Below are 12780 nucleotides of genomic sequence, written 5' to 3' on the forward strand. Positions count from 1 at the left end.
TATTTAGTTACAGTTCATATTTCCCTAAAACCAAATACTATGCATTAAAAAAAGTTATTGAAATATAAATTATTTTTCAAAAACTAATATAAAAATCTATAGTCAAAATTAATTAATATATATATATATATATATATATATATATATATATATATATATATATATATATATATATATATATATATATATATATATATATATTAAATATTTAAAAGGATTAAAACCAGACCAAAAAAATAATATATTTGTAGTAGCGCAAGTTCATCGTATTCGTCCCTGTTAGAAAGCTACTAACACTAATCCAAAAAACCACACTGTGAAAATGCTCGGCGTTTCAACATTTTACTCACCCTCACCGTCATAGAAACCGTTGTCTCATTCAACTATTTCCCGTCTGAACTCTATCCTTCCATTTACTCTCTCCATTTATCCTTCTTCCAACCGCTCCTCCACCACCAAATCCTTGATCATTCACGCCATTGATGAAGCACAGTCGTCCAACTACGAATCAAAAAGCTCACTTCAAATCCATAACTCCCAAAAGCTCAAAATTGCTATAATCGGTTTCAGAATCTTCCGTCAGCTCCTCGCAAATAGGATCGTTTGCTATAATATACCCATTTTTTATAAAAGTTTATTTTAGCAACATGCAACTAGGATATAATTTTATAATTTTTCATATTTTATAATTAACTATTGTACGAAGTATTATTATAGATATATTATCTATATTTTTTTTATTAATTCAAGTTTATTTGCACATATAAAATATAATACATTTTCTTATTTTAAAAATTAATTTATCTTTTACCTATAATAATTTTAGTTATTCTTTATTTCGTTTTGTTTTGGTTTTCTCTATACAATAAAAAGGTCATGAACAATTTCAATAAAATTAAAAATTAATATTAATTTAAAGGAATTTGTTATTATTGACACTTATTTTCATGAAGGTTTATTTTAGCAAATTTTAATTAAAAAATTGTTAAATATATCCTAGTTGCATGTTGCTAAAATAAACTTTTATAAAAAATGGGTATATTATAGCAAACCCGTAATCAAAAGTTTTAAAATAAAAATTAAGAAAAAAAACTTAATTTATATATATTGTCAAGTTGAAAAAGTACTATTTAGGAATAAATGGATACAAATATAAATTTGATACGAACGATCGTAATTGTGAATATTCTTATCTATTAATAATTTATTTAAATTATTTAAATATTATTAATAAATATAAAATATAATAGATTCTGTTTATAATATTTTTTTGTTGAATTTAAAATTATAATTATATGATAAAAAGAATAAAAAGAATAAAAAGAATGTAATATATTTATTTATTTTTAATTTTGAAATTATTATTATATTGTAAAAGAATGAATTCAATAATTTAACTTTTAGAATAATTTGTAAAAATTGTCAAACCTATAATCTTTCTTAATTGATTACATTTCTTGATCAAAAAGTACAAGACATTTAAAATATTAATATAGTATTAATATTTTAAAATTTTACTATATAAAATTTTCATCTTTATTAAATTAAAATTTTCACATTACATTTTTTTTTTTAATTTTAGGAATTATACAAAATATCCCCAAAGATTTTAACAATTATAAAATTAAATTGAAACCATAGATCCATTTCACCATTTTGTTGCTTCTCTAATAAATTTATCATCAAAATACCCTTAATATTCGACAATATTTTATGGAGGCTTATTTACAAAAGAAATTACTTTTTTTAAATTGGGTAATGCTAACTTGTGTTCCAAGGGCACATGTTTAGAAATTTATAAATGGAATGGAATGTTTGTGTTGAATATAGAAACTTTATGTTTAAAAATTGTGTATTGATTTGATTAAAAGTTCCTAATTTCAACACAAACATTCCATTTATATTTATAGATTTCTAAACAAGTTAACATTACCTTTTAGATTACTTGAATAGTTAATGTAACTCATGACTATGTTTAAAAAGTTTATATTAACTGAATTAAAAGCTTCATCACATTCATCCCAGTTAGCGGCTACTACCATTAAATCAAAAGATTTCCAACATTTTTTATTATTACATGTAAGTCCCTAAAAATCGCAAAAAGTCGCACCGTCAAAATGCTCGGCGTTTCAACCTTTCACTCACCGTCGCCGTCGTTGAAATCGCCGCTGCATTCAACCATTACTCGTCTGAACCCTAAACTTCCACTCTCTTTCTCGATTTCCCCAAATTCGAATCGCTTCTCCACCGCCAAACCTCTCATCATTCGCGCCATCGACGCTGCACAATCATTCGACTACGAATCAAAAGCCGCACTTCAATTCCAAAATGCTCAAAAGCTCAAAATTGCTATAGTCGGTTTCGGCAACTTTGGTCAGTTTCTCGCCAACACCTTCGTCCGTCAAGGCCACACCGTCTTAGCTCATTCCCGCTCCGATTACTCCGCCGTCGCTCAATCTCTCGGCGTTAAATTCTTCCCTAACGCCGATGATCTCTGCGAAGAACACCCCGAAGTTATTCTCCTTTGTACTTCGATAATTTCAACTCATAATGTTCTTCTTTCTCTTCCATTTCAGCGGCTCAAACGCAGTACATTGATCGTCGATGTACTTTCCGTCAAGGAATTTCCCAAAAGCCTTCTTCTCGAATTGTTGCCGAACTATTTCGATATCATTTGTTCACATCCTATGTTTGGACCTGAGAGTGCAAGCCGTAGCTGGAGTGGACTTCCTTTTGTTTACGAGAAAGTTCGAATTGGGAACGAGGACCATAGGGTTGCGAGGTGTGAGAAGTTTCTTGATGTGTTTGGAAGAGAAGGGTGTAGGATGGTGGAGATGAGCTGTGCTGATCATGATAGGTATGCAGCAGGGTCACAGTTTATAACACATACTGTTGGTAGGGTTTTGGATATGTTGTTGTTGGAATCTACTCCTATTAACACGAAAGGGTATGAATCGTTGTTGAATTTGGTTCAGAATACTTCTGGGGATAGTTTTGATCTATACTATGGTCTCTTTATGTTTAATAAGAATTCTTTGGAGATGTTGGAGAGGTTGGATTTGGCTTTTGAGGACTTGAGGAAACAGCTGTTTGCTCGTTTGCACCATGTTGTGAGGAGTCAGTTGTTTGAGAATGTTGGAAAGGTCCAAAATTTACAAGATAGCAACAATTATGCTGTGTCCAAGTATGGCCAAAATGGATCTGCAATTGTGTTGTCCAACAAAAATCAGAGGTTTCATTTCATTTTTTTAAAGCTTGCTATAATCTCAATTTCATTTAATGCATTATGTTAGTTCTGTTTTGTTATCCTTGTGAGGATATCATAGGATGGAGTGGAGTGGTACTGTATGTTGAATGTAACTTAACTTTGTGTCACTCTGATTGATGTTGTTTTCTTATATTAATTTGCTTGATCTTCATTTGATTTAACACGGTTAAAGACTGTTATCCCAATTTAACGAGTAATATGAGTAAGTAATAATGACTATTTGTGGGGAGCATTAATACCAGTGCTGCTTTTGTTTTTGTGTGGTTGGTGTTTCAAATCTGGTCTAATTTGCCATTGCATTAATGTGTTCAGATCTGCTGATGCCAAACTACATAGTTATTACAAGTCAAATGGTGCTTTCCTGTCTGATGACAGCACAAAGCTCAAGATCGCGATCATTGGTTTTGGAAACTTTGGTCAATTCCTTGCAAAAACTTTTGTACGTCAAGGCCATAAAGTGTTAGCATACTCTAGAACAGACTACTCTGATGTGGCTCAGGAATTGGGAGTTTCCTATTTTAATGATGCAGATGATCTCTGTGAACAACATCCAGAAGTGATTTTACTTTGCACTTCAATCCTTTCAACTGAGAAAGTTCTTAAGTCATTGCCTGTGCAGAGGTTGAAGAGAAATACTTTGTTTGTTGATGTACTTTCTGTCAAAGAATTTCCTAGAAACATCTTTCTTCAACATTTGCCACCTTATTTTGATGTTCTCTGTACTCACCCTATGTTTGGGCCAGAGAGTGGGAAAAATGGGTGGAAGGACCTTCCTTTTTTATTTGATAAAGTCAGAGTAGGAAAAGTGGAATCTAGAATGTCGCGTTGTGATCGGTTTCTTGACATTTTTTCCAAAGAAGGGTGCCGAATGGTTGAAATGTCATGTGCTGAACATGATTGGCATGCTGCTGGATCACAGTTTGTCACACATACCACAGGAAGAGTTTTAGAAAAACTGAAGCTGGAGGCAACACCAATAGACACAAAGGGATATGAGACTTTATTGAGTTTGGTGGAGAATACTGCTGGTGATAGCTTTGACCTGTACTATGGGTTGTTCTTGTATAATATAAATGCAATGGAGCAACTGCAAAGATTCGATCTGGCTTTTGAGTCATTGAAGAAGCAGCTTTTTGACCGTTTGCATGGTATTTATCGTAAACAAGTATTTCAAAATGAAGAAAATATCCGTGATTTTCCAGAGAGGTCTATGTTGCCTGAGATATCAGAAGACAGTAGTGTTGTATCATCTTTTACAGATACCGTGGATGCTAAATGAAATTGACATCCAAGGTTTACTTGTAGTTGGTAATTGTTTGTAGGCCTTGCTTATTCTCTTTGTATTTCTTTAATAAGTTTGTTAGTTTATAAAATTTCACATCCAATCTTTCTAAAAGCTCTGGACTGAGATGAAAACAAAAAATGATTCTTCAGTTTTGGATGCTCGTCTTTAATTCTTAGATATCATAGCTTTCCTATAATTTTAGGCTTCTTTGCATTTTTACCTAGCTGGATTGACACTTTCTGGAGCTCACCCACTCATATTTTGTGTGCCATTCTTATTTATGGTATTGAATGTTGGCTTGAGAAATGTTAATCCGAAGAGAGATATTTAACGAGTGTCGTCGATTTTGAATATGTACAACTCAGATTTATGATATTAACCTCGATTGTTGTCTAGCTACTATTTGATTAATGGCTACTGTTTATTACTGTTCTATATGGCTGATTCTCCTATTATTGTGTTCAGTATTTATAATTTTCTATCATCTGGAATTTGGCGAAACTAATCATTTTGAGAACCCAAACTCTATTTGCTTATTAGTTTGTGTGTATGTGTGTATCCTTTCGTTCTATGTGCGGTGCTTCTTTGGAGTTTGGTAACTTTTAGCTCATTGATATTAACTTGATTTTGTAACTTTAAATTCAAATCTCACCAGAGACGGCGGTAAAATAATCATCAGTGCCATTATTATTAATTTAATATTAATAATAGTAATTTCCCCTAGCCCAATATTTTTAAAAAATTTATTTGAGAACCAAAAGTGTGCTGGATATAATACGCCATCTCCATTTTCTTATTCTTTTGTGGGTGTCCATTTCTACCTGTGTTCGTTTCTTATCTTTTTTGGAATGTTTCCTCACTTGTTTACTGGATTTGCGAGGTTATCTATCCCATTTTTCGTTTATATATAGGCGAGACACTAGTTTTCTTGTTTCTAGTTTGTTTCCCTGAAGAAACTAATCAACAATTTTACTATGCACAACACGATAACAATAATGTAGCCAAGTGATTTAGTGATAAATAGTTGCATTGGTTTTATTTGTAGCTAACTATTAGTACTACTCAGGTTGCCTAATATCAATATTTAATTGATTCTAGATCCCTTGCAAAATATAGTTCATTGCATTTTTGTAATTTTGTCATATCCTTGATCAATACAGTTGATTGCTTATGTGTGTTCAGAGAACATTATTGGAGTAAACATGGTGATTAAATGAATCTGCAATTGCCCTTTCTGCAAGATTTTGTTTTGAAGAATTTTATATTGTTTAAGGGAGTTGGTCTAACATTATTCTATTTGAGCTGTTTAAGATTTGCTTATCAGAGCTGCGGGCCCTCTATTAAATGATAAACTGATAGCACAAATTGCGGGTCAATGTGGGGTGTCACTATATGCTGGGGTAGTTTTTTCTAATCCAGGAAAATGGCATCGTTGTTGGTATGCAGGTTTTGATCCAGCTATATATGATAAGAATTTCAGATCTGACTGCTGGAGGTATAAATTAAATAGGTTTTTATTTTATTTTTTTACTTAGTGAGATTCCAGCTTATACATGTTTATCATCTACTTAGCATGTGATTCCTGATCTATGAGGACATGAAGCTGAGTATTGCCTTGCTACTTGATGCCACAATCATTAAACTATTGCCATGTTCTCAAATAGTTCATGCTGGAGCTTTGCTAAAACTATAAAGTTTGATTATAAATGACAATGTGTAAAGATTGTCATGTGCTACGCTCAAATAATTCAGTTGCTTTTTCTGTTTAACTTGGACACTGTCGCTGTAATAGTACTATGACTAAAATGGAGATGTCAATTTCCTCTCCAGGTTGAGAGGATCCGACCCAAATTTAAGACAAATTCAACAAAGGTAAGCCTTTAGTAGCATTTCAATAAATAGTGTTAATTTTAATATGTTCAGAACAATTAGAGATGGACTGTGTTATAAGTCTCTGTGGTCACTAAGACACCTTTTATTGAAATATATTATATGATTGGTGATTCTCTAACAACAAACTGAACCATTTGTATCCTTATTTCCATAATTTGACTTGATAACCCAAACATTATTATGTGTATTCTAACATCAAGTCATTGAGAATTTAAAAGTGAAATAGTCTCACTTCTGCTCATAGTTATCAGCAACTTTGACAGTCTCAAGTGCTATTTTCCCCTCTTGATAGCACCTGTAGTTGATGTCACCATAATTTGTGACATTTCTGTACAATCTCGGACATGTCTCATTTATTAAGCCTTCAACAGGTCCAACTTCGTTCTCTGGTTCTGGTTCATTAAACATTGCAATAGACATCCTCAGCTTCTCTGTATTTGTCACAACCCTATGCATTGGACTCTTGAATATTCCATTACTCATAATCTACAATAACACCCAACTACATATTAGTATTTTCATTATGCTCGATGAATCTGACTCTTGTTGGAATTATAGAATCTTATTAACCTACCTGCATTTGATCGCCGAGATTGACAACAAGAGCATTAGGTATTGTGGGAACATTGATCCATTTGTCATCTACAAGAACTTGAAGACCTTCAACTTCTGTATCTTGCAATAGAGCTGTGATTCCTGATCTATCAGTGTGAGGTTTGACACCAAGAACCAAATCAGGTCTAGAACAAGGTGGATAGTAGTTGATCCTTGCTTGGAGTAATGATTGCTTCCCAAATTGGTCCAAGAAGCTTCCCTCTTCTAAATTCAACGACCTTGCCATGCTTCTCAAGAGATAATCCATCATTGACTTCACATTGGTAGAAAACTCTTCTAATGTCTCTCTACATAAATTAGATGATTAACACAGTTTAAACATATGATTAACTATGTTTAGTTGATGGTTCAGATACACTAGATGCATGAGGTTTTGTTTTTTCAATAGAATTGTGTTTAAAAGACAATTATACACATTTGAATTCACTACTTCACTATGAGAAAAGGGTAGAGTACCTGAAATCACTTGGATTCTTTGGCCAAAGAGAAAGCCTTCGTTTTTCTTTTGGAAAAACTCGAAGGGTGAGGCGATAAGACCAATCAAGAACTTGCTTCTCAGAAACAACTCTATCATTTCCATACCCTTCAGATTCATTCACCGCTCGTGCATATTTCTGTTTTTCCTCAACTGGAAGTGCAAAAAATTGTTTTGCAACTTCGCGTACTTTGTCAAGATATGAAGTTGACATACCATGACCAATCGCCTGTCGGTAGAAGTATGCAAATATAGTTAATAACATTTATAGGGCCAATTAGTTGACCAAATATTTTGATCTATATAGTAGTGATTGATTTAGCAACTGAATTTTGAGTCCTTTACCTGGAAGCATCCAGCTGAACTCAAAGCAGATCTTAGCTTTTCTAGCTCACTTTCTGTTGAAAGAAGACTCACATCAATGATGGGTATTTGAATCAGTGTTGGAGAATCTTTAGATCCAAAAGTATTTCCTTTAACTAAATATTCTGATGGTGGTTCAGCACCATCCATAGACATCTCCTGGATGCTTCTTGGAAATAATTTCTCCTCTGCAACATGCACATTGTTGGCCATGTCTTCTTTCTCTTTGTTTCCTAATAAGATGAAAATTTATGCCAAATTGCTTTCAATATTGTGTGTGTATATTGTTTTTTTGTGTTATGTTTTCTAGGCGTGTCTTTTTTTTATTTTTTGTCTCACGCATCTTCTCTTATCGGAGGTAACTTAGTTGGTTTTGGTTATGGATTTCTTATCTTAATAATAGAAATTTGAATAAAGAAAGTGTTTCAATTTTATTGATGTATATTCCTCTAATATTTTTTGGTTGTGGAATAAGAGCAACTAAATTAAAATATTTGACGTACACAACGTGCTATGCGTGGATGATATATTATTATTACTACATGAAAAAGAGCGAGCATGATATGTTTTGGTCATAAGTTTGTCTGCTTCTTTGCAACAAGAAACAAATAAAAAAGGATGACAAGTTAAAAACATGGTGGTCTGCGGGTGCGTCTCTTTTACTGATTCATAGCCATGCTAAGGGTATTTTTGATTTCACGTTTGAGTCATCCAAAATTGATTATGGACGTCTAAAATTGATTTTGATATGTTTGGTTTATCTCGAACATAATTGATTACGCTTTCATGAATTAATTCTACTTGAAGTTATGATTTGTAGCTTTTGATCAAATATGATTTTTAAACGCGATTTTTACATTGGATTAGACTATTCAACCGATTAGATCATTCAACCGATTAAATTGGGAGCCATACTGATTTCCGGATCGAATAGTCCTAGAAACTGTCCAGTTACAAAATCAAGAAATAAGTTGAAAATTATACATAGAAAATTATACATAGATCAGAAAACTAATAAAATTGATGGTTTGACCGATTCTACTGGCTCTACCTTTTCTTTTTAGTTACCTTTATCAAGATCTAATTTAAACTCAACTAAGTTGAATTTAGGGATTCCAATAGAAACAATTACAACAGCAACTTCGATAACACAATTTTCACTCCTTGTTTCTCTACCCATTTTCTTCTTTCTAATTCTCTATTATCTTTTAGTGTATGGAGTCATTAAGGGCCAGTTTGTTTTAACTTTAAAAAAATAGATTTTTTTTTTGTATTTTGAAAATATATTTTCTAAAATTATTTTTCAAAATATTACAAGTTTTTTTTATATTTGTTTTTCCTAAAATGAAACATTAATTTTGACATCCTATAACATAAACATACATTATTGAAGACCAAAACTTAGTCAAAATCGCAATTTTTTAAAAAAGTTGTATTTTAAAAATGATTTTTATGAAAATCTATTTGAAATAGCTTTAAAATTAAGTGATTTTTTGAAATTTTGATATCCAATTTTTTTTTCCATAAATAAATAAATGAAATACCTAAAATCACATTTTAAGAATAACTATTCAAACAAAATTTTTATTTGAAGCTTTTATAAAAAATTTCTTTATAAAAATTTTTGTCACAAAATTATGTAACACTATAAAAATCATTTTTAAAAAAAAAACACAACAAACGGGCTATATAGAATCCTAGAATAAATATATAGAACCCATTTTCTTCTTAGTATTTTGAGAATTATACAAATTAAATATTACATAGGATTTTATAAAACAGATAAATAGATAAAATAAGAATCACTTACGAATTTTTTGAAGATGACTTTGTTTTTTGATAAAGAATTCAATTTTTGATTATTTTTGGATCAGATCATTAGAAACCTTCTTGTTTTTTATATTTGATTTAAAATTCTTTCTTTTTCTTGATGATGTATAGTTTTTCTTTACTTTATTTTGTCACAGTCAAAATCAAGAGATATGTGTACAACACATATATAATCACGTTCACCCTTCACTAAAATTTGAATTCATGCTTTGAGTATAAGATGGTTTAGATATGCTAAAAAAATAACTATGTATCTTCGAACTCTAATGAAATGACTTTAGGCAATAGGCATCACATGTTATAATATAAGCACACAAGGTGATTTTAATAGGTTTAATGCAAAGTTGTGCTAATGTTTTAAAGCAAATTGGGTTTGAAAACTTAACTTCTAAACCGTGTTGCTATCATTAGAATTAGTATGTGTTTGGTTATGCGGTAAGAAGAAATGATTTTAATAGAATTAAGTTTGACGGAATTGATTTTGGTTAAACGTGAATTAAATGTGAATTGATTTATGTTTGGATAAATTGATCTAAAAGTGATTCTCAATATTTATTGTTGTTTGGGTAGTTTGAATCAAAATTGCTTTTAGATGTATAATTATCAAATTGGATTTTAATATATCTATTTTTATAAAACATAATATATAGTTATTAAATTACTAATAATCAAATATAAAAATTAAAAAAAAAATTAAATTAACATAATAATTAAATATAAAAATATTTAAAGAAAAATTACAAATTGATAATATAATTTAAAATGTATTATAGTGTTAAAATAGAAAGTAATGAAAAAGTGATGTGCAGTAATGAAAAAGTAATAAAGATGAGAAGAAAATTTATTTTTGAGTAAGAAATTGGAGAAGTAATGGCAATTAGGTAAGTATACCTGTAAAAAAAATTAATGTTTTCATTCAATTTTATTTTGAAAAACACAGATGTGAAAGCTCCAATTTGTGGCTTTTGGTTTAACTCACGTTTAGATAAAAAAGCAAATCAGAAAAAAGTGCTTTTGATTTTACCCAAACATTATTATAAAAGAGAGTCCCACATTTTTGTGTTTTGGACGTGAGTTTGTGGCTCTTAACTAAACAGATGCTTAGATTAGTAGAATAGCTAAAATTCTACAATTTCTATGTCAGCACCTAAGGACACATAATTATTTACTTTTAAGAGTGTAATAACTCCATTTGTGTGAGTTATCTAATTCTCAAATAGTTAAACTCATGACTTGTAAAGTGGGTGATTAATAACTACATTTATGTGAATTATTTAACTCCCGGTGGATTCATCACTTATATCTAAGGGATTTAGAACTAATTATGTATGTACTCAAGTAAGTTTTTATGTTTACCAATGAGTGTGTTAGGTGCTTCATCTTTTAGTTTTACTTTACTTTTAATGTAAGATTAGTAAATATGACGAGCATTGTCATGACAACTAAGCGACAACAATTCTCATCAGTCTCTGAGCTAACATATGTTGGTTGAAGTAGTGACTTGAGTGCTGGCACTTAATTGGAGAAGATTGTAAAGCAGGGAATTAAAGTTGAGTTGTCACGTTAATAGATAAGGATGAATAAAAGTCGTTAAGGATTGCAAAATTTGTTACAGCGCTCTCTAGGAGTCATGTTGTCTCCCATGTGCGATGTAGTATTCTAATACACGTACTAGCAAAAAAAGACTATGCTTTATTTCTTGGTCTGAGTATAATGGATAATTGTAAAAACTCAAGAACTTAAAAAACAAGATCATTAGAAGTTGATAAAAAACTTCTATAAATAGGCCTAAAATGGAATGGAAAAGGGGTTCGAAACATTGAGAAAATTTTGCAGAAAAGGAGATGATGGAAGAACCAATATTCCCAAGTTCATATTCTTTCCTCGTCAATTCTGAAGTAATACAACATTGAGAAGCACATCACTTGAAGTCACTTGTTGTTGACATATTGCAAGTGGTTGAAATGTCATTCTTATGTTTATTATTTCTATTCTCTTATTTAGGAATGTATAACTTAAGTTCTTATTATGTTATATACTTTGCTCAGTATGAGCTAAACTTTTGTTGTTGGAAAATATAAAGTTTAATAATATATTAATCTTGTGAATGAAATGAATATGTTGTTTCTATATATTTAGTTGTTTAGACATTGTCTAATAAATGAATTTAAGCACTAGTATGGTTAAGTAGAAAGTAGACATGCATTTTTTACTTAGTCATTTTAGACATAAAGGGCTAAGGCCATAGGGGTGAACAAAACAAGTTTTATAAAAAGTGTATGGGTGTTGTTGTGAGGCTTAGACATAAGTTTCATAGTGAATTAATGGATATTTTAATGTTTTAGACATACACCACAAGATTTAGTTCTGATCACATATGTTGCATCAAGACACATATTATTCATGCACTAAATGAAGTCATTAAATAAAATAGTGTCCAATATATTATTCCACTTTGTTAAAATATTTATTTTATCTCTTTGATTTTCTTATTTCCAACCACATGACATGCCCAATTATTTTGTTATTATTACTCTTGTTTACTTAATAATTTTTTGTATGAAAATCAATGTGCTTAATAAAATTCTCGTGTGATTAATACTTTTTCTTATCATTTTCTACTAGGTTAACTATGTATACTTGCACATACAAAATAGTCATCAATGGTTAGTAGCATTTTAATTAAATTAGAGTAGATTGTTAAATAATATAGTCAAGCAAACTATGTGCTCTATTTTGTAAATTTTATTTGTGTTTTTATGTGCAGAGTCAATATTAATGATATAGAGTATCACGATATGAGGCACCTGTGTTATGTCAACAAACTTTAATGATAAAAAAAAGCTGAATAAAGTCATGATACCCAAGTAGCAGTTAAGACTTGGAGAATTTAAGAGGAATATTATGCGTTGAGCTCACAAATTTGGATAAGAAAAAATTTCATTGAAAAGGACCAACAAGTTGTCTCATCATGTACAAAAGTGTACTATTCTAGTATACTCAAAGGAATATATCTTATGTTTTGCGTCAAACGACAATGGGTAAATGAGG

At 30.7% G+C, this 12780-nt stretch overlaps 2 protein-coding genes across 2 annotated transcripts; one reads left to right on the forward strand and one right to left on the reverse strand.

Moving 5' to 3' along the window:
* Positions 1-2005: 2005 nt before the first annotated feature.
* LOC131631169 (arogenate dehydrogenase 1, chloroplastic-like) lies at positions 2006-4749 on the forward strand. The gene is made up of 2 exons (XM_058901942.1): positions 2006-3232; positions 3581-4749. The coding sequence occupies exons 1-2, from the start codon at positions 2118-2120 to the stop codon at positions 4545-4547; spliced, it is 2082 nt and encodes a 693-aa protein (XP_058757925.1). The 5' UTR covers positions 2006-2117; the 3' UTR covers positions 4548-4749.
* Positions 4750-6513: 1764 nt separating this feature from the next.
* Positions 6514-8287, reverse strand: LOC131631170 (protein SRG1-like). The gene is made up of 4 exons (XM_058901943.1): positions 7882-8287; positions 7518-7765; positions 7021-7348; positions 6514-6932 (listed from the first exon to the last, which is right to left on the reverse strand). The coding sequence occupies exons 1-4, from the start codon at positions 8110-8112 to the stop codon at positions 6675-6677; spliced, it is 1065 nt and encodes a 354-aa protein (XP_058757926.1). The 5' UTR covers positions 8113-8287; the 3' UTR covers positions 6514-6674.
* Positions 8288-12780: the final 4493 nt, after the last annotated feature.

Source organism: Vicia villosa, unplaced genomic scaffold (assembly GCF_029867415.1).
Source record: "Vicia villosa cultivar HV-30 ecotype Madison, WI unplaced genomic scaffold, Vvil1.0 ctg.000780F_1_1, whole genome shotgun sequence".
NCBI lineage: Eukaryota > Viridiplantae > Streptophyta > Magnoliopsida > Fabales > Fabaceae > Vicia > Vicia villosa.

What these genes read in the sequence shown, in the direction of transcription:
- LOC131631169 (XM_058901942.1), top strand. Translation starts at nt 2,118, where the DNA reads ATGCTCGGCGTTTCAACCTTTCACTCACCGTCGCCGTCGTTGAAATCG. An exon ending in TTGTCCAACAAAAATCAGAG is followed by an intron (nt 3,233 to 3,580) that starts GTTTCATTTCAT and finishes TAATGTGTTCAG; the next exon opens with ATCTGCTGATGCCAAACTAC.
- LOC131631170 (XM_058901943.1), bottom strand. Translation starts at nt 8,112, where the DNA reads ATGGCCAACAATGTGCATGTTGCAGAGGAGAAATTATTTCCAAGAAGC. An exon ending in AAGAATCCAAGTGATTTCAG is followed by an intron (nt 7,349 to 7,517) that starts GTACTCTACCCT and finishes TAATTTATGTAG; the next exon opens with AGAGACATTAGAAGAGTTTT. An exon ending in ATCTCGGCGATCAAATGCAG is followed by an intron (nt 6,933 to 7,020) that starts GTAGGTTAATAA and finishes GTGTTATTGTAG; the next exon opens with ATTATGAGTAATGGAATATT.